Genomic DNA, 21780 nt, shown 5'->3' with positions numbered 1-21780 from the left:
CATCCCTCGCCTCCTCCTCATCCTCCTCCACCTCCTCGTCGTCGTCTCCTCGTCGTCTCGGCGCGGGTGTCGCGGCGAGGGATGCGGCTCCGCGCGGCTCCTCCTGCCCGGCCCCGGCCCCGGCTCCGCGCCCGAGACGAGGGACCCCGCGCGGCTCCTCCCGCCCGCGCGTGCCCGCGGCTCCTCGCGCCCGGCCTCTCGCTCCCCTGCCCGGCCTGACCCTGCCCGGCCAGCCGCCTCGCGCCCAGCCGCACCCCCAGGGCACGCAGCCTCCACGAGACTCACCCATCCACCTCTCACCACCCCACCTGATCCACCCCCCAGACATTCCTCCACGAGCCTCACCCATCGCCTCTCCCACCCCCACCCCTCTCCTCTCCCACCCCTCCCATCCCGATCCACGTCTCTCCCTCCCATTCTGATTCAATTTACGATCCACCCCCTGATCCACCCCCTGATCCACCCCCTGATCCACCCCCTGATCCACCCCCTGATCCACCCCCTGATCCACCCCCTGATCCACCCCCTGATCCACCCCCTGATCCACCCCCTGATCCACCCCCTGATCCACCCCCTGATCCACCCCCTGATCCACCCCCTGATCCACCCCCTGATCCACCCCCTGATCCACCCCCTGATCCACGGCCTCCCTCCCCCCCTCCCCCCTGGCGAGCCCCGGCGTCTCGCCGCGCCGCCCGCGAGATGCCCGCTCAGTGCGCGCCGTAGCCCGGGCCGGGAACCAACCTCGCCCGTCCGCGCTCACCCCGAGCCTCCTCCAATCACCCGGATCGGCTTCGTCCCAGACCCCCACCCCCTCCTCCACCTCAGGGCCCCGTTCCTCACCTCGCTCCGAGTCCCCTGGCCACCCCGTGCCCCCCCCCCCCCCCCGGGCTCCCCGCGATGGAGGCCGCGACCCCGTGGGCCCCGCGCCTCCCGCTGCTGCTCCTGCTGCTGCTCCTCGGGGTGGAGGCGTCGCCCTTCAGCGTGGAGGTGAGCGCCCCCCCCCCCCCCCCGAGTTTCCCCGAGCTCCATCCCGAGTCCAAGCCCCCCGCGTCTGGCCTGTGGCAGCAGGGGCCATCATCATCATCAGTATGCGCGCCGTGGCGTCCGTCTGGCGTGCGCTACCGGACACCGGCGGTGGCGGAGTGCCGAGTGTGGTGTGACGAGGGGTGACGAGGCGGTGTGGGGTGACGAGGGTGCGAGGGGTGACGAGGGGGTGTGGGGTGACGAGGGTGCGTGGTGTGACGAGCTGTGTGTGGGGTGTTCTCTGTGTGCGCAGTGATGAGTGGTGTGTTAGGTAAGTGGTTTGTGGTACGAGGCGCGGTGTGATGTGTTGTGATGTGTGTGTTGTGATGTGTGTGTTGTGTGGTGATGTGTGTTGTGATGTCTGTATGATGATGTCGTTGGCACAGTGGGGAGCACGCGGGGTGCAACTGCCGGTCATCTCGGTCAGTTAACCCATGGCACCTGGGTCTGTGCCGTGATTTCCCTGCAGCGGCTGTGCTTGTTGATGTAGTTCGGTGTCGTGCTGCGTAGCGTGTCTCTAAGTGGTAGCGCAGTGTGGTGGTGCACGCTGTCGTCTGAGTTCTCAGCGATCCGTCCCTTTATACGCGTGTCTCTGTGTGTGTTTTTGTATGGGGAGCGGTGGTGCAGTGGTTAGTAGCTGCGCAATTGAATCCGGCGACCCAAGTTCAATTCACTGCCAACATCGGTGAGAAATATCTCAACGGGTTTTCCCCACGTGGGAGACAAAGGCGGCCAGGCGTGGTGTTGGCCACCCACCCCGTCGTGCATGGCTCCGGCCTGCATAGGTGTTTGCTAACAGCACTTGCCCCAACAGTCTGTCAAGGCTACCCGGGGTGTCTGTGTGTGTATCCAAGTGTCGCGGTGGCCGCTGCACCGCAGCTCCCCCCGTGTGTGTCTCGTGCAGTAAAGATGGCTGCTTCCACATGTTCACATTAACCCGCTCATCCTCATCCTCCTCGTCCTCCTCGCACGGGTAACAGCGGCGCTCTGCTGAGGTTGTAAACAAAAGGCGCGGGCGCAAAGCAATCTCCATGCGGGACACGAGACCGTGGGTGGCACACGGCTCGCCGTGATGAATGGGCTGCTGTGTGTGTGGAGGTGGTGGAGAGACGAGGCGCCGACCGTGCGTGGGTGGGTGGCTGTTTGCCCCGTGGCCTGCTGAGGAAAGAACGCAGCAGCAGCAGCAGCATTTTTAGTAGAATCATTGTCCACAGCGAGCCGCAGTGTCGCGACAACACCGCCACCAGAGCTGCTGCACTCTCCATTGCCGCAGCGAGGAACAGCCGTGGTCCCAATAGACATCCTCGGCAGGACGTTGACCCAACGTTGGCAGCGTTTCTTGGCATCTCGCGTGAATTATTATAACCCAGGCAAAACATGACGAAGATCTCTTGCTTGATCGCACGAGCAATCGCGTGCCACTTCTGAGTCATCCCTCTGGCTGGGACCACGCGCTCACCACCGGACCATGGCGGTGAATGGTGCCCATCGAGCAATGGTGACGATGATGATGCTCATGGCCTTCTCAGGGGTGAGGGGTCAGGCCTGCTCAGGCTACGAGTATTTCAACTGAGACGTTCACGTTTGTACGGGCCCTGCCGCTACCCTCGTGAGACTCACCGTGGCCTGCCGACACAGACAGGGAGGGCTTCGGTCCGCGTGTGTCGTGCAGGGAATGTGTGCAGTCAAAGCTGCGATCAGCAGCCAACAAACCGCCATCAACATACACGTGGACGTCCAGTATCACAGCATGAATACTGTGCAGTATATGTGTGTGGGTGTTTGCACGCAGTATTTCCATCTCTCCATACATGAAGTTAAGGACCCTGTACTCGTTCTCTGCTAAGTGTACGTTTTCGTCTTTGTTTTGCTCACGCACCACGGATCTTCCGTGTAAAATAGCCGGGCAGCTGGCTAAACGACATAACACCTGTAACAAATCAAAATAAATTCTAAATTAAAACACGAGTCAATACCGCTGCTGCCTACCTTTGTATTTGAGGCGACCGCAGCACGCGTCTAACGAGTCAAACACGCGTCTAACGAGTCTAACGCGCGTCTAACGAGTCGAACGCGTGTTTTTCCAGTGAGTAACAGTAGACTTTTCAATGTCAAAGTGGAGCAAATCGAGCGATGACGTGGAGGGTTGGTTGATGAGTATAGTTTAAGCTCAGTTATACGTTCAAGGTCATATTTCAAGTGTCAATAAACCCTTTAAGTAAACTACACGCCAGAGAAGCATACGGGTAATTCAATCTTCTCAATCCCCTCTTTTGTCTCAGGACAATAGTGATATGGAGAGTGTGGTCGTGATTCATGACGATACTCGTGAAGTGGTTTGCGTGCCGCACGTTTACGCACAGACAGCCATCGCCCCCCCCCCTACTGCGACGGCATGGCAGGACCCTCCTGAAAATGAGTCACGAGACTCGGCGAGGCCTTCCTGGGTTAACTTGCGCAACAATTGACTAAAGACTGCTTCAACTGAAGTCACCCGTCGTCAGTTTGTGTGGAGGTCGCGCTGTTTACGATCGTGGTTAAATCAGTTTAACATCCTCCAAATCAGGAATCGCCCAAAAATCCAAGATAAGTGTTGAGGTTGTAGTATGAATAAGTTATTCATCGTACACAAAATAAAAGTTGTATTTATAGCTTTAAAGTGATACCCTACTATGATCTAATTGTGTTCGTGAATTATGTATATTGAATAGGTGCAGCTGTAGATCAGGTACACGTTGTGAGACTACTATAGTATAATCTAGGAATAAAGAGTGAGAGTTAGATCGGATGCAGAGTATCATCGTTGTTCAGGCCCTGCAAAAACATAAATCCAAATAGCAACTGTTTAAAATGCTCGTAGCACTGTGTTGGACGAAGAAGGGGAGGCATTTTCACAGTGATGCACTTCGCTACTCCTGACGCAATCATCTGGCTCCACCTCAATGTAAAATCACAGCTGTTGCTCTCCATCGAAATCAGCCGTATGAAGAAGATGAAGCTCTGTGTTGCCATCAAAGAGTGGTGCTCTCGCAGGGAACTACAATCAAGTTGCTGTGTATTATCGTGCATGCTTGTGTTTTGATTAATCTTCGGACGGGTTAGACACAGTGGAAACCTTCAGACCCAATATAGGTTATTTAGGGTATCCAGACAGACGCGGGTTTGAAGCGAGGGCTTTTCTCCGGTGCAGTGCAGCAGCGTGGGGCAGTGTGAGGCAGTGATGCTGAAAACTGGTGCCTCGGGGTGAGCGACCCTAACGCTGGCGTGGTGGCGAGGGGTGGCCGCGTGGGTCAAGCGCCGTTGTTGCAGGTCCCAGTAAGCAGGGGGGGGGGGGTAGAAGTGGGAGCGGGCAGCGTGCACGTCGACAGTGTTGTGAAGCTGACGGAGACGTTGCTTCAGCAAGGGTGCGTATGTCAGAAAATTGATTTGTCCTGGAGGAATCCGATGAGCTATGAAGCTCTTTTTTTCACAGATGTCCAGTCGAGGTGCTGTATCGGATGTGTTGAAGTTGGAAGGTGGCTCAATAGTGTGCTCGTTTTGACGACTTGATCGTGTGTACAGGAGGTCGCGATGAGCGTGGCAGTCATTTCTTATTGGCATTGGAATTGGCACCGAGATTTAAGATATTTCAGAGATCTTAGTTTAATATTGGGACCAATGCCAGTATCAGTGATTGTCATATTCTGCTTCGTGTGGGGAGAGTGAGAGGTCGAGGGATTTGAGGGAGGCGACGGAGATACAGGAGGAGGGTGTTGTGATGGTGAAAGAAAACTAATTTCCTTAGAAGTGCTTTAAAACTCAGTTGTCCTTCCCCTAGCACGGTTCACTACGTACGGTGCGAAAGAAGTCCGATGTAGTACAGTACGTACATAGACGATAGCGGCCAAGTGCAGGGAACGTGACACGGAGCGCTGCACGAGCGAGCGGTGGCCTCACGGCCCGAGCGCGTGGCCACACTGAGAGTGGAACTGTCCACACTCAGCGTGGTGCTGAACCGCGGGGGCCACTGCCGTGCCGTGAAGTGCCGGTGCCGTCTCCTTGCAGAGTCGGCCTGCTGGCGCGCCACGTGACACGTCGTCGTGTAAAGTATAATAACGACGACGAGGCCCTTCCCTGGTGATTAATGTACATTGCTTGTTAACATGACCCGTGTCATCGGCAAGACAGCGGAGATTCCTAAACTTTTCTCCATTAACGTTTCAGCCGTTTCCGTTCGTCCAATCTAATTGTGGACCGATATCCCCAAATGGAGCTGTAAATAACCACGGTGAGAGCATATCGCATTGTGTGGCGCCCCCAACCCTCCAGAGTTGTATTCTAGCACCCTCTGCGTGTAACGTAGCAGTTCCTCATTTGTAAATGGGTTGAAGTCCGTTTTTATCGAACACGGTGTTCACGGTATCTTATTTAAATGACATTTGGAAAACGGAATAAAGACGAAGCGTTGTCGTAACTAGAGAATGGTATAACCACGTAGGCTTTCGCGACCAATATTATTCATAATCAACGTTTTTGGGTTTAGATCGCGTTATTTATAAATGTGTCGTACAACTCGCATCGTAACAATAGCCTGATTACTAATCTAGTATATAATTACAATCACTCCCCCCTTGAATCTTTGCACCTGATGAGTTAATGATGACGTCACCCTGCTGCTGCTCTATATAAGAACGGGAGACACAGCAGAGCCTCACCATTCTGGCGAATTGCCCGATGATGCTGGATGCAATTACCAGCGAAACGTCGTACTCAGATTGTAAATGTTGTGGCTTCAACACACCGGTGGGCTAAAGCAGTGAACTATTTGTCTTTTGTCAACGTGACACTTTTTTTTACTGATTGGCTGTGTCGGGTGGTGGAGGGTTACGACACATTTATAAATAACGCGATCTAAACCCAAAAACGTTGATTATGAATAGAGAATGGTATTTTACAAATACGGTTATTGAAAACCAAAAGCGTTTTATTCCTGCACATGTGGATACATCTACAGTGTATCACAGCAGAGGGTATGTGGGTGCATGTACAGTGTGTCACAGTAGAGAGTATGTGGGTGCATGTACAGTGTGTTACAGTAGAGGGTATGTGGGTACATGTACAGTGTAGTACAGTAGAGGGTATGTGGGTACATGTACAGTGTCGTACAGTAGAGGGTATGTGGGTACATGTACAGTGTATCACAGTAGAGTGATGAGAAGCTGCTCAGTCGTCTAAACCGGGACGACTCCGCCGAACTATAAACGCGTTTTTCGCCAGGGAGATCTCGGATTTGAATGTCAACATCAACTGAAACAAGTGAGGGGACACTAAAACAATTTATTTATGCAAGTAAACAACACAGACACGCAGAGAGCTCCGAAATGCATTGCGCGTGGTTTGGACCCCTAAAGACGGGAAATTCCACGGCAGTGGCGTGGTGCTGCCGCACACCGCGTGGTGCTGGACACTGTCTATAGTAGTGTGGTGATGCACCACACGGATCGCGCCCAGCAGTCGTTTGAGTTTCCATGCAAAGAGAATGCCGAGCGCAAGTGTAGTGAGTTCAACCGAGTCACAGACGTAGACGTGGAGGCAACACATTAATTCAACTCCAACACGCGGGGTAACGTTCTCCTTCACAGAATAGCAACCTGTGGTGGTGACCACAAAGCTAACGACACTAGTTACCACGTGACTGGAGTATCTAGTCACGTGACTGGTGTAGTTAACCACGTGGTGACCACGTGACTAGCTACACTAGTTACCACGTGACTGGTGTAGCTAGTCACGTGGTGACCACCAGGCTAGCTACATTAGTTACCACGTGGTAACTTCTACTACGGACCGAGACCACAGCTCGGGTCCAGGTCCACATGCGATGAGAGTCACCGTGCCAGGTGGGGCTGTGTCACCGTGCCAGGTGGAGCTGTGATGATTGTCACCGTGCCAGGTGGAGCTGAGTCACCGTGCCAAGGTGGAGCTGTGATGAGTGTCACTGCCCGAGTCGAGTGCCCTGTGGGTAGAAGCGCGCAGAACCTCCCCGAGTTTCCCTGCTGGCAAGTTGCGGCGCCGCGCGGTGCTGCTGCTGAACGCTTCGGCGTTGGCGACGGTGCCGCCCATTGTCGCACACCTCACGGCCACCGCTGCTGCTGCTGCTGCAGCTGTTGCTGCTGCAGCTGCTGCTGCGTGCCAGGGGGGCCGTGTAATTCCCAAACAGAATTGTATTTTAGTAATTAGAACTCCGTGCAATTAGCTGGGCGGTGGGGGCTATGCACCTGGCCGCCTGCCATGCGGGGCAGTGTGTAGTCAGCAGCGGCGAGGAGGGTCGGTGGGTCCCCCCCCCACAGAGCGACGTTGTTGTGGAACTCCCTCTCTGTGGGCCTCGAGGAGTTGCCGCACTCTGACTCGCCAGGACAGGCGGTACCGCGCGTGGGCTAATCGCCGTCTGTTTCAATCTGTACGGAGATAGAGTGTTGCCCCCTCGTGTGCACGTGCTCTCTCCGGGTGCTCCGGTTTCCACCCACTCGTGTATAATAAACAATCATCATTCCTTGGCTGAAAACATCTTAAAATAATAAAAACCCAATGCAGCAGGAACCTCCTGAAAAGAGTCCTCGGACTTAGTTGGGCTCTTCTGGATAAATAAGTAAATTATTTATTCAAAAGCAGTTTTAAGCCTTAACAACATCTTGATTTTACTCTTGAGCTGAACGCTGGACTCAACTGGCCGCGATTCCTGTGTGTGCAGCCCTGCAAATGCGCGATGTACACGGCGCTTTGATGAGCAGCGCTGCATTCAAATCTACCCCATCCCCGTTTGAGTGAATCGCGCGGTGTGGTGAAATAACCAACACACTGCCTTGCGTTTGTAATGGACTCGCAGTGCCGGATTGGGTGCACGTGTCCACGCTCAGAAGCCAGCCTTGACCCATTAGGCAAAGATGCTGAGCGCAGCTCGACGCTTTCGGCACCGCCGCACGCGCCGCGCAGCGCTCGTCACGAGCAGAGCGCGCCGCTGCATTATTCATGGGACCCCCCGGTCCTAAAATGGCTGCAGATTTCCGTGTATCTGCAAAAAGCGAAGGAGAGAAAGGGGGAAGGCAGTGGATCGAGATTCGCTCTCGAGGCTTCGCGAGGAGCGGGCGAGATCGAGGCTTGGCTTGGCGCAGGGTGGTGGCCACAGTGCAGCCACCCGCGCCTCCCAGCAAGGAGGACCTGGGTTCGATTCCCGAACTCAGCCTCTTCTTCCTTTCTGTGTGGAGTTTGTGTGCTCTGCAGAGTGTGCGCGAGTGAGATTGTGAGTGTGTGTGAGAGAGAGACTGAGTCAGAGTGGAGTGTGTTGTTCTCCTGGTATTCCCGCATGACTAAAACAATGTGAATGTTGGTTAAAATTGCAACATTTTGGAATGTTACCCACAATTTATTTATTTAACAATCATCGCCCTCTACCGGCAGATTCATGCCCATCGCCCAGCCTGGTGCCGAGTCCCTCCTGCCGCACAGGGGCAGCTGCCGGGAGGGGGCTCTGTGCTCCGAAACGTTTCGTTTTCGTGACAGACCTCGAGTGCGATATAAATCCAAGTTCATAAAATGAATTAAAGTTGGACATTTACGTTTATTTTTTTGTTTTCGTGTGTGGGTGCCATCGGGCAACTGAAGGCTTCCGCAGGTTGGGGCCGGATACCATTTCGGCCTCCACTCTCCGATGACTCCACTCACGCTGTCGCCATGGCCACTCTGAGGGCAGAGGTGTTGACGACTCTGTGGAATCGTGCAGCCTTGTGAATAATGCACGGGGTTGCGAGGAGACTGAGACACGTCCTGTTAGCAGGGGAGGTTGCTAACATCCTCCGTACACTACTTCGGAAGGGTAGAGGGGTCAACTGCCGCGGTGCAGTGGAGGCAGGGGGGGCAGTGTTCGTGTTGCCTGCGAGAGCGATGGGGTTAAAGGAAGCCACCGCACAGATCACATCTCGTCTACGGTTTCATTTGCGATGCGCGGGGATGCAAGTGATGCGATGGCTGGACGGGGTAAGCAACTTGGAAGTCAGGAAGAGGATTGTGGTGGTCACCAAAACGAGGTGGGCACCAGCCGCTCCGCAGTAAACGGAATGACTGGAGGCTGGCGGTGGTGGAAGCTGCGGGGCCGCGCGTTCACCCCGCGACAGCTACGGGGGGGGGGGGGGGGGGGCGTTTCGGGGGGAAGGGAGCGGCCGTGCGCTGCGAGTGGCATCGTCGTCGGTGGCCCTGCTCACTTTCTGACCTTGAGATATTTTTTTTCCCATCCTGCGACGACATTTCTTCGTGTAATTTGTTCGTGTTTATCAAGAGACGAAAATATACATTCCTTTTTCAAGTAATACACACACACACAGTAGTTCACGAAATGCATCGGTGTAGCGTTAAGGATTGACATCATCAGTCATAGATTTTGTCGATGGCCCAGCATGAAGTGGTTGCATTAGTGGTGCAGATTTCTATTACAACATTAAGCGGTAAGGATGCCAGGGCTGGCCACGGACACTCGGGGCGAGCGCTGCGAGGATGGAGCTCCGCACGCAGCGCCGCGTCCTCCCCGTGCCTCGCGTCCCTGCGGGGCACGGGCAGCAGCAGCAGCAGCAGCACCACCCCCCGTGGTTGAACGCGAAGGGGCAGATTTGGGAAGGAGGCGAAATGTCTGCTTCTTTACTTTGTGTTGTTTGGTGCATATCGGTTCACGTCGAACTAGGAACCATATGTAGACAAAATAGAGGGTCATTGCCTATACATGTTCTGCAAGTTCACCAGCTTCGGTTCGAGTGAGCCCGACTCTGCTCCTGCTGATGATGATGATCGTGGAGGTGGTGATTTCGTATGGCCAATGAAGAGCAACTGTGAACGATTCCGTTCTAAGTGGTTTAGCCCTCCATTTGCTTTGTGTGAGAGGTGGAGTTTTGCAGATCGACCGCCGTGAGCATGCACGAGGCGACGCATCGCCCGCTTGTTTATTTTCATTGTCATCTGGGTCGACTGCTGGGATGTTTTTTTCCTTGTAAATAATGTGGACTGCTTTTGGAGAGAAATGAAGCCGTGGTAATCACCCCCCGTTGCAAAGGCTGCGTGCTCTTGCCGACTACAAATGTATGGACGCAGCGAAACCGTCGGCTTGTGCTGTGGATGTACACGGAGGGCAGTGGAGTCACCGTGGCCACCAGCAACGTCTAGTGATTAAGTAACACCGACGCAACCAGTTACCGCAGTCCTTACACAGCCAGTTACCCCGGTCCTTACACAGCCAGTTACCCCGGTCCATACACAGCCAGTTACCCCGGTCCATACACAACCAGTTACCCCGGTCCATACACAGCCAGTTACCCGGTCTTGCAAAAGAAAAGCGCTGTACGCGGGCTGCGATGCAGTGACGTCGACGGAGTGAGATTGGATCGGCAGAACCCACAGAGTGAAGCTCCGTAGTCTGCGCTTCTTCAACGGAGGAGGAACAGCCAAGCGACACGAACTCTTCCGAAGCCCTCTTGTGCCTAACAGACCTCGACATTGGCTTTAAGCTCCTGAACCAAGTGTCCATCATGCACAAGAAGAATAAGAAGAAGTTCTGAAGGCTGTCAAGAGCCCGCACGTGTCTCTCGCACCGTGCGGAGGATGCACGGTTCTCCTGACCTTCACCGCGCTTTATCTGCGGGCCGGGTTCGACGCAATGAGAGATTGGCATGCTTTTGAACGTTAAGTCGACACTTGCAAGTTTGTGTCCATTCATCCGATTCAGATCACAGTTCTTGCTCGCACAATGGATGATGCGCAACTGAATGCGTGCAAAAATCTATTAGAATGGAAATGATGCGCAGATTGTGCGCCAATAACCCATCCAGACTAACCGGAGGAAAGGGACGCATCAATTCAAGACAGAACAAGCGAGATGAACTCGACAAATAAGCTGCTACAAATGAGACAATAATTATCGATTGTTGAATAAGCTGCATGGGTTACATTATTGGTGTTAAAATCTCTACGTGTCGCGTTGGGGGTGTTGTTTCGCTGATGGACGGAAGGTCCTAAATCGGAAGGTCCTAAGTCGGGGAGGGCAGTTGCAACGTAGCTGGGAAAAACATTTTCAGAACGCTGGTATGGTCACTCAATTTTGGTGCAGAGATTTTAACGGATTGTCTGATACTCAGAAACCTGTTGGGCAGCGTGCCTTCAATATCCATCATTCCCAATCGCGCCTTCGTGTCGCGGGACAGACGTCTTTCATTTGAGCGCTACGCGTATCCCACCGGTTGAGTTTAGATTCACCGATGCGCAGTGATTTATACCGCGACGAAACTCCTTTGTCCCTAATGGATGAGAGGGAGAGGATGATGAGGATGTGGATAAGTCAATATCTGCGTAAATGGCTTTGCCCTCAGATCATCCGAACAATTTGCGGTCATAACGCGCCATTCTCAGCTCTCTCTCTCTCTGCGAGGCGCAGCGACCTGAGCATATCCCCAATCGTCTGGCTTGCATGGTTAACGCCTTGCAACCACTGCTGTGGACCGGGGGACCCGAGATCATTTCTCGGAACGCGACTGACATCAGTGGCGAGTGATGTCTGAATTGGCCCTGCGCCAAACCCTCTTCCTCTTCACCAAACCGCGCTGACCAGTGTCGTGACGTATGGACATACAACCGTGCATGCTCGACACGGTGGCTTAGGGAGGCCCACATCCTGCAGTGCATTGGCAAAGGGCTGTAAGTTAACATTGATGTATTGACGCAATGCTTCAAATTGTTGCGAGTGAATTAGGCCACGTGTGGTCATTCTTGGCGAAATTCTCGGCAGAGGTGTTGAAAACTGTAATTAACAAAATAAGCCCTGGAGTATGTTTCTAAATATATTTACTTTGAGTAAAAAAATCACCCTAAACTTAACTCTTTAAATATTAAAAGAAACTGAATCCAAGTGGCTAATTAAAACAAATCTAAAAATGTTCTGGGTGAGGGAATTCTGAACTGATTCTGAGAGGGAATGTGACGAACCAAAATCCGCCATGCCCAATTTGCATCGAGACGGTCCCCCTTCTCCCCCACTACCTCCAACAACAACAATCGCCACTAAGTGGCGGTGACGTCACTACGGCGCTTGTGCCAGGCTAGGTGCACGTTAAGGCCACGTGAAGTGTCGAACGCCCGCCGGCAGGAGGTCACAGGGCAGACCCAGCAGGTGCCACGTGTCGACTGACTGAGATGACTGGCTGATGGCACCACATGTGCCCCGTACTGTGCCACCAACAGCACCACCTCCACCACCAATTCCACTACCACCACCTCCCTCTCCTCCTCCCCCACTTCCACCACCACCATCAACCCCCTCTCCTCCTCCACCACCCAACATGACCAAACACATTGTCACGTGGTGTAGACGTGTGGAGGCCTGCGTCCACCCCACCGCCCTCGCCGGGCAGGTGGGGGGCGACGTCCGCCCCGTCCACTCCTTCCTACTCCACTCCCTCCTCCTCCACTCCCTCCTCCACCACTCCCCCCTCCTCCACTCCCTCCTCCACCACTCCCTCCTCCTCCACTCCCTCCTCCTCCACTCCCTCCTCCACCACTCCCTCCTCCACCCCTCCCTCCTCCACTCCCTCCTCCACCACTCCCTCCTCCTCCACTCCCTCCTCCACCACTCCCTCCTCCACCACTCCCTCCTCCACCACTCCCTCCTCCACCACTCCCTCCTCCTCCACTCCCACCTCCTCCACTCCCTCATCTACCACTCCCTCATCCACCACTCCCTCCTCCTCCACTTCCTCCTCCTCCACTCCCTCCTCCACCACTCCCTCACCCACTACTCCCTCATCCACCACTCCCTCATCCACCACTCCCTCCTCCACCACTCCCTCCTCCTCCACTCCCTCCTCCACCACTCCCTCCTCCTCCACTCCCTCCTCCTTCACCGCGTCGATCGGCTCCCGCCAGGCCCCGCCGACCGGGTGATCTCCCCCCCCTGCGCTAGCGCCCTCTCTGAGGGACATCGCTAAATTGCTGCCTCACCGCCACACGGGGTTACTCCACACACGCCCGCGTGCACCGCCGCTCATGCTCACGCGGCGGTGCGAACACGCGCGCCCCTGCAGGCGATTACATCCTAACACGTGCGCCCCTGCAGGCGATTACATCCTAACACACGCGCCCCTGCAGGCGATTACATCCTAACACGCGCGCCCCTGCAGGCGATTACATCCTAACACGCGCACCCCTGCAGGCGATTACATCCTAACACGCGCACCCCTGCAGGCGATTACATCCTAACACACGCCCCTGCAGGCGATTATCTCAACGGGCGCTCGAGCTGCGGCTCTGCCCTCACGCTCGCCGCGCGTCCGCCCACGCAGCCGCTCCGCACACAAATCACAGACACCGCACCGATGCTCTGTGCTAACGCTTATTCAGGGTGCAAACCCTGCACTGCCCGGAGGGAATATTCTGCGAGCAGAGCCTAGCATACTGCTATCCAAGTCCCCAAACACTCACACGCCCTACCACGTACCTCGCAGCCGTACTCACGACGTCGCACGGACGCTGTGAGAGTCGGAGGGAGGATGACGAAGCGTCGCCTATCACTGCCTCGTGGCGGCACTCGCTGGTGTCACATGGATACCGCGAGCGGCTCGAGGAGGCAGGACGGCAGGGGGGGGGGGTCTTGGCGACCAATATGTTGAAGATGAGATCTGGGCTGAACCGTTTTCGGCTCCCCTTTTTATGCCCCTTGAATTCAAAAATCCAGGGTTACGTCATCCTTCGCAGCCAATCGTGCACCTACCTGTGACGGTTATTTCTCTACCTATTGCCTGTGCACCTGCACTCATTAATCCCTGACTCAGCCCGTTTACTCTGGAAGGGTGTCCGGCTGGCGACTACGCACCCTGCCCACCGTGTGCATTCGGTGTGTGGCGCTGGGATCTCCTGACCTCATTGTCTGCTTGGCTCGCTTAATATTTCACCCCAGCCCCCTCCCCGATGTCGTGCGTGACTCATTGTGGCTGGCCCGGTGAACCGTTGTGCGCCCAGACAATTTTAAGCCAATTTATGGGCACCGCAATGTGACCTGTCCTGTGGGGGTCGGCCAGTCTCCTGGCACCGGGAAACCGCGGGACTTTCCACCTAGGGGCCCTTCGGGTGAAAACCCGTGGTGCCAGGCGATCCCCCGCCGGGACACTACGCATGTGTGCTGCGTGTGTGCTTCGTGTGTGTGTGTGTGTGCTGCGTGTGTGTGTGCGCTGCGTGTGTGTGTGCGCTGCGTGTGTGTGTGTGCGCTGCGTGTGTGTGTGCGCTGCGTGTGTGTGTGTGCGCTGCGCGTGTGTGTGCGCTGCGCGTGTGTGTGTGCTGCGTGTGTGCTGCGTGTGTGTGCTGCGTGTGTGTGTGTGCTGCGTGTATGTGTGCAGCGTGTGTGTGTGCTGCGTGTGTGTGTGCTGCGTGTGTGTGTGTGCAGCGTGTGTGTGTCTCTTGTGTGTGTGTGTGCGCTGCGTGTGTGTGCTGCGTGTGTGCTGCGTGTGTGTGCTGCGTGTGTGTGTGTGTGCTGCGTGTGTGTGTGTGTGCTGCGTGTGTGTGTGTGTGCTGCGTGTGTGTGTGTGTGCTGCGTGTGTGTGTGTGTGCTGCGTGTGTGTGTGCTGCGTGTGTGTGTGTGTGCTGCGTGTGTGTGTGTGCTGCGTGTGTGTGTGTGCTGCGTGTGTGTGTATGTGCTGCGTGTGTGTGTGTGCTGCGTGTGTGTGTGTGCTGCGTGTGTGTGTTGCGTGTGTGTGTGTGTGCTGTGTGTGTGTGTGCGCTGCGTGTGTGTGTGTGTGCTGCGTCTATGTGTGTGCTGCGTGTATGTGTGTGCTGTGTGTCTGTGTGCTCAGGGTGGGGGCCAGGGGGGAGTCGCGGTGCTTGCAGAGTGCTCCGCGGACGTGGCACTACACACGCGTAGAATGCACCAACATTGTTTTGGTTTCTGAATATTCATGTAGTCGTGTGTTCACGGCCCTCTATCAGTCCACTGCTGGATTCAGGCCTCCTCACTCTCATGTCGATCACGGAGGTTGTTTGACCCACTTCACCACGATGGGCAGAGGGGGTTCGGTGGAGCGCCCAGGACCCCGCTTCAGACATCGCTCGCCACTCGTGTGAGCCGCGGGAGGGAATCGAACTCGTGTCGCAGGATTCAGTCATTCCTCGTGCAAATGTATTTCTGGAGAAGGCACACACGGGGGAGCGGTATTCGCGCTGCAAGCACCCTACACGTGCAGCATGTAGGGAGGGTGCTCTGTGTGTCATGCACAGTGCAGCACTCAGCATAATGCGTCAGACGCAGAAGCGGGAGGCCATTATCTGGTCGGTGGTGACTGGAGGGCATTGTGAGGCCTCTCTCCTCGCGTCTCCTCGACTTCTCCGCAGAGGATTCGACTTGAACCGTCAAACACAAATGTAATCGAAGGCTGCCTATTTGGCCGTTGGGAGTGTTAGTTGAATGGCAGCCTGCCCGAAGCTGCGTGCTTCTCCGTGGGAGATGGAATGAGGCACGAGGCAAGCGACGGCCATCTCCGTCCTGACATCCTGGAGCGTCGTTCGAACATCGCACATCACGCACGAATGCGCACAAATCCAAGTTTAATTTTTTTTTACTTTATTTTATCTTTTCTCACTGTGAGCGCCGGCCGCTGCGAGCACGGCGTAGGCGGAGGGAGGCGGCGGCGGCTTCCTCGCCCGCGTACCCCGCCGCGTGTCGCTGGGACTCTGCGAGAGTCGCCCTCGGATGTGCGACCCCCTCTGGGCCGAGAGGCGCCGGGTGCGCGCGGCTCCTCTCGCGCCAAGCCGAGCTCCGCCAGGCGGAGCAGAGGGAGTTGCATTATTCGCTTTGTGTCGCGAAGTGATTACGAACCCGGCGACCCGGGTTCGATTCTCGCTCACGGCCAACACCGGTGACGATGATCCGAACCGGTCCTGGGTCTCCCCGATGTCGACGCAGCCTCAAATGAGTTCCCGGTGCGGTTTGTGTGCACCGCCACTCGGGAGACAAAAGCGGTCGGGCGTCGTTGCTGACCACCCACCCCCTCGTGTGTCGTGCCGGCCCTCATAGGTGGCGCTACTCGCCGACAGCCCCAACAGTCACGTGAAGGCTTCGCGCGTGACCTTGGCGCGTGACCTTTGTCTCTGTGTGGGCGGCAGGGCTGGCTGGAGCGCTATGGCTACCTCCCGGGCGGGGCGGGCCGCATGTCCACAATGCGCTCGCCGCGGGCCATGGCGCAGGCCGTGGCGGCCATGCAGCGCTTCTACGGCATCAACGTGACGGGCAGCGTGGACCACGGCACGCTCGAGTGGGTACCGCCACCACCACAGCCACTACCACCGCCACAGCCACCGCCGCCACCACCGCAACCACCGACGCAACCACCACTACCAACGTCGCTGTCAGCACCACCACCACCACCGTCACCATCAGCACCTCCTCTTTGTCCTTTAAAACAATAAAAGTACAAAGTTAAAGTCCCCCAACTCCGTGGCTTTTAAAAGGAACGGCATCCAATCGGTGATGCTTCGGTCAGTGGCCCTTCTCAACAGCACACGGGGCCAGAGATGCAGAGCCCTTTGAAACCCGTTAAGTTCGTAAATAGTCACGGTTTTAATACAGCAAAGGTCATATGCAATGGCAAATCGTATAAAGACGATTCAAGATAAATTGTCTAAAGATGTTTATGGGCCGGTTTACGTTTTGTAAAGTCCCGCACTCGTGAGAACTGCACTGCGACTTGCACACCGCTTGTCCTAGCGCTGCGGATGAAATATTCCTTCTCGCGAGCGTGCACCACCTCCATCACCACTTCCATCACCACCAAGAGAGAGAGAGTGCCTCTCACCATCTGCAGCCGCTCACGTTGACACCCGCCCACGCGCTCTTCAGTTCGCACGTCTTCGTTTTCGTCTCTCGCAGTGTTTACCGGCGAGGATGCTGTGCCGTGTGATTGATGATGCTCATAAGTCTGAAAAGGGGGCGACTATTTCCGTACAGCCAATATGCAGCCAATTCCCCAGCTGCCAAGTTGGCTAATCCCCATCCACTTTAAACAAAATACTAAAAAACGTTCAAAAATCAATGTCTGTAGTTGAGCTATATTCTCATCAACTCTAGAACACTTGAGGTTATTGGCGTCGGTGTGTGCCAGATGCGGATACTTGACGATGCACAAATGAAACATGTAAATCTCTCCGGACGGTGAGCAGCAACTGCGGTCACCACCCAGAACAGAGGCGTGGAGCGTAGACGACCGAGTGCCCGACTCACAAACAGGAGGCGTCGTCGTCACATCGGCGACTCGCCACTCCGCTACTGCTGACGCAGTCTTCTGGCTCATCAAGCACCTCAATTTAAAATTCTGGCTGTTGCTCCACATCAACATCAGCCGCACGTGTGTTTGTGTGTGCCGGTTATATTTATAGAGGGCTCCGCAAATTATGGATCGGTTTTGTTTTCAAGAACCTTTGAAACAAACACGGCGGCATTATTGTTTGGAACATTCGGCGAATATTCATCTCGATGATAAGTCTCCAAGTGATTTTAAAAGGTTTTCCCCCCCGGGACTTTTAAAGGTCACGGCTCGATCGAGTAGTGGCCGTGTCCTGCAATATGCATGCCCCCCCCCCCCCCCCCCCGTTGGGTAGCTCTTCTCGCGATTCTGCGTAGCGCAACTAATAACCTTTTGCTCTGATTGCCACGACTCTACTGGGCATCTAGAGCCTGCCTGGCATTCTCTGTAAAAAGTGCAATGCCATTTATATGGCTACGGAAAGCCTCAATGAGAATCAATGTTTTGTTTATAAAAGTCCAATTTTGTTGTGGTAAATAACTCCAAATAATCTAAACGAATCTATTTTGTCCAAATTTACGCTTCTCCGATGAAACTGCAAACAGCGCGCCGCTCGACTTGTGCACGCGGCGACGGGGTGATCCCTGATTGGCGCGTGGATTTGCCCGACTCGAACAGTTCCCTACACAGCTCGGCTCTTGCAAGACTTTCTTTCATGCTGCCTTTTGACATACCTTTCCTGTTTTCCTGGCCTATCAAAGGGATTTCTCGACAAAATGGTAAGCAGCACAAACAGTACGGTAAGCACACAACAAAACAGCTGCTTTCTTACACACCCCTTTCAATGCTAATCGTAAACAAGCACAGACAAAGAGAACACGTCCGTCGTGAACGCTGCCTCACAACGGTGGTGAAGTTGGAGTATTGGGAGCTCGGCCGTCTCCCCGTGCTCTGAAGAAGGTGCCGTCGCGTCCAGGAGGTCCCGTACCCTGCGTCGCACAACAGCAACAATTTGGGACTCCACCTGTTCTGTCTGTACGGAATAGAGTGTTTCCCGCTCGCACGTGTGGGGTTTCTTCTTGTGCTCCGGTATTCTAAACGTAAACACTCAATAATTGACTGCTAACACCACGATACGCAGAGGGACACAGAGCTTGGGCAGTTGTTGGCGCCGGCTTTTCGCGTGGCTGCTGCTGCCTCCGAGTCGTCCTCTCTCTCCGAGAGTGATGAGCGAATAGCACGCGTTGTTGTCAAATACGGCCTATTCTCTACTGCAAGGTGGTCTTTACGATCAATGTAGCCATTATTTATTGATGCTTGTGCACCACTGCAAACGCAGTGCCTCGATGCAGGCAAGGCGAAGTGGGCTGCTTCAAGCCCTCGCGCGATGGGACTGGGGCTGTGCATGGATAGAAGGGGCGGCGACGCCAGGACCGCCTGGTGTGTGCACAGACGTCCACCAGACGTCCACCAGGCGTCCACCAGGCGTCCACCAGGATTGTTGTTTGTCTCGCGGCTACCGCTGCGCTTTGCCGAGGATCCACTCACAGCAGCCGGCTCCGGGAGTCGAGGGGAGGGGGAGATGAATGGGCGTCGTTTTGACGCAGTTGCTGAGCACAATGTCCCAAAACGCCAAGCGGCCAGCAGCTAACAGCACCGTCCAAGGTGTAATTGATAAGAGGGTAAAGCGTTCCTTGAATTGAGCCATGGTTATTCTTGTAAGAGCTGGAGGCGGGGGGGGAGAGACGACGATGATGGGAGGAGGGAATTCCAACCATCTTCATGAAAATTACAGCTGTTGCTTTACATCAACATCAACCGTACTGTTACATAAAATCTCGTGTTTGTATTATTAGAATGTGTGTGCTGTTTTTTGTTTGTTAAAATGCGTGCCCTCGTTTGATTTGTTATCGTGTGTGTGTCTTAGCTTTAGCTGTCATGCATGTTGTATACGTTGAGCCCTATAGAGGCTGAACTGCGAAGCGTGATTTATTTATCTGCCAGTCCATTACCAATCAGCTCCTGCTTCCGCAGCGCGGCCACCTCGTGTGGGGGACGTTTCCTCTGCCAGACGGCGATGCCGTCAAACCCTGGCGCCCCACACTCGCACCGCGATACAAGCGGTCAGAGGCGCAGCCCCGCAATTGCCTGCTCGTGCCACTGCTGCTGGAGAGAAAGCTCACGTGAGAGAGCCCATCTCGAGGCACCACTGTGGTGAATAATCACAATAAGGATGATGACGCATCATTTACAGCCCTTTGTCATTCCACTGCTGGATAAGAAGTTCGTCTTTTGGTTGAAATTTCCACGAGCAAATGCGGCAAACGGCCAGCAGGTGGCAGGCCTCAGCGCTCCGTCTCCCTCTCGCGTCTCCCTCTCGCCTCGCGTGACCACCCTGAGCCCCCACCTGGGGCCCCTGTGTAGACTTAACCGGTCACGTGTCCTCTGGGGTCAACCAGAGCGCCACGGCCCTTAGTAACCCCATTTCCCTGGCCGACACTCCCACACCCTGTTCTGTAGGGGTCGGCACTGCACGCAGAGCGTGGTGCCACCCAGCGCTGTAAGCGCTCACCGAGCCCCTCCAGGGCTGCTGCTGCTGCACCCACACCACGTGGTGTAGCTCCACCACACGCCGTGACCCTCCAGGGCTGCTGCTGCACCCACACCACGTGGTGTGGGTGCTGCTGCTGCACCCACACCACGTGGTGCCCGCGGTGTCGCTCCACCACACGCCGTGACCCTCCAGGGCTGCTGCTGCACCCACACCACGTGGTGTGGGTGCTGCTGCTGCACCCACACCACGTGGTGTCGCTCCACCACACGCCGTGACCCTCCAGGGCTGCTGCTGCTGCACCCACACCACGTGGTGTGGGTGCTGCTGCTGCACCCACACCACGTGGTGCCCGCGGTGTCGCTCCACCACACACCGTGACCCTCCAGGGCCGGCACCACGCAGTGACATCCCGCGGTGTCACGACACAATTATACAACGCCGAGACGCAGCAGGCGTCGGAGTGTGAGAAGAGTACAAATACGACGGCTGTCTCTTATTTCCCGGGTCCTCGACTCGCAGGACAAACACAACACTCGCCTCCAGAGCTGCGGTCCGCGAGAAGGGAGGGCCCGGCCCGTGCCGTGCCCCCCCCCCCGGCGTGGAGGAGGAGGAGGCGGTGGCACCTCGCGCGTCTCGGCCCAGCGGTGCTGACGATGGCGCCCTTTGAGTAATTCATTTCAAACCTCATTTCCTCGTGACAAGGACAATTTAAAACAAAAGTTGATTCGAGACTTGCATTTATAGGAGAGAGAGAAAAGTTAGTTCGGCAGAACGGTTGGCTTCCGTTGCGTGCGTGGATTAAACGCAGTGAAACTTTTGACTAATGAAGCTCGTGTGAATATTAAAAGTGATCGATGGCATTAAAAGTGGGTTCTTTCCCCTGGAATTGGCTGAATACAATTGAGAGAGGAGATCACCTGAACGCGAAAGGACTCATCCTTGGGCGTCAGGGTGGCAGCAACGCAGTGGCAACACGCGCGCCTCACAGCAACGAGGCCCTGGGTTCGACTCCCGACCGTGCACAGTTTGTCTTCTCTCCCGCTGCTCTGCGTGGCATTCCACTCCTCCCGTCGCTAAAAAAACAACCAAACCGGTGTAAACATCGTCACTAGGGAGACAAAGACGACCGGGCGTGGTGTTGGCCACCCACTCCCTCGTGTGCCGTGCCGGCCTTTATAGGTGCTCGCTAACAGCACTTGCCCCTACAATCTGTTAAGACTATACGGGGGATCTTTGTCTGTACGCTTGTGTTGACCAAGTTTGATGGTCTTGTCTCTGATATCTCAACACGTGTCATCGCTCTACACGTGTGTGTCATCGCTCTACACACGTGTGTGATATCTCTCTACGTGTGTGAAGGTGGTCGACTCAACCTCAAATGAGTATCTGGTGTGGCGTGTAAACATCGACACTAGGGAGACAAGTTGGCTGTGCATAGCACTGGCCACCCACCCCGTCGTGTGCTGTGCCGGCCTTCACAGGTGCTACTTGCTAACAACACTTGCCCCAACAATCTGTTAAGGCTACACGGTGGATCTTTGTCTTTGGAGGTGGATGAAGAGGCCGCGCTGCGGAGTCCCCGACCGCTTCGACCACGGCCCCGGTGTGCGGCGCCGCCGCTACGCACTCACAGGCCAGAAGTGGCACCACAAGCGCATCACCTACAGGTGCGGCACATACTGGTGCATCACCCACTGGTGCATCACCTACAGGTGCGGCACATACTGGCGCATCACCTACAGGTGCGGCACATACTGGCGCATCACCTACAGGTGCGGCACATACTGGCGCATCACCTACAGGTGCGGCACATACTGGCGCATCACCTACAGGTGCGGCACATACTGGCGCATCACCTACAGGTGCGGCACATACTGGCGCATCACCTACAGGTGCGGCACATACTGG

At 55.5% G+C, this 21780-nt stretch overlaps 1 protein-coding gene across 3 annotated transcripts in view; it reads left to right on the top strand.

Moving 5' to 3' along the window:
* Positions 1-831: 831 nt before the first annotated feature.
* The window catches only part of LOC133356014 (matrix metalloproteinase-16-like), a 45658-nt gene continuing 24709 nt past the window's right edge, over positions 832-21780 (top strand). For 2 of the 3 annotated variants that reach the window (XM_061573507.1, XM_061573506.1), the window contains exons 1-4: positions 832-990; positions 16183-16331; positions 18080-18097; positions 21423-21539. In XM_061573507.1, the coding sequence (XP_061429491.1) occupies positions 901-990; positions 16183-16331; positions 18080-18097; positions 21423-21539 (374 nt within the window). In that variant the 5' untranslated portion in view covers positions 832-900. The remainder of the gene's footprint in view (positions 991-16182; positions 16332-18079; positions 18098-21422; positions 21540-21780) is intronic. The other variant, XM_061573508.1, reaches the window with a different exon arrangement.

Source organism: Lethenteron reissneri, chromosome 52 (assembly GCF_015708825.2).
Source record: "Lethenteron reissneri isolate LAM-NWPU_2019-01 chromosome 52, ASM1570882v1, whole genome shotgun sequence".
In the NCBI taxonomy this organism is placed as follows: Eukaryota; Metazoa; Chordata; class Hyperoartia; order Petromyzontiformes; family Petromyzontidae; genus Lethenteron; species Lethenteron reissneri.
Note: the sequence above shows the minus strand (reverse complement) of the source record. Positions and strands in the feature narration are given on the sequence as shown.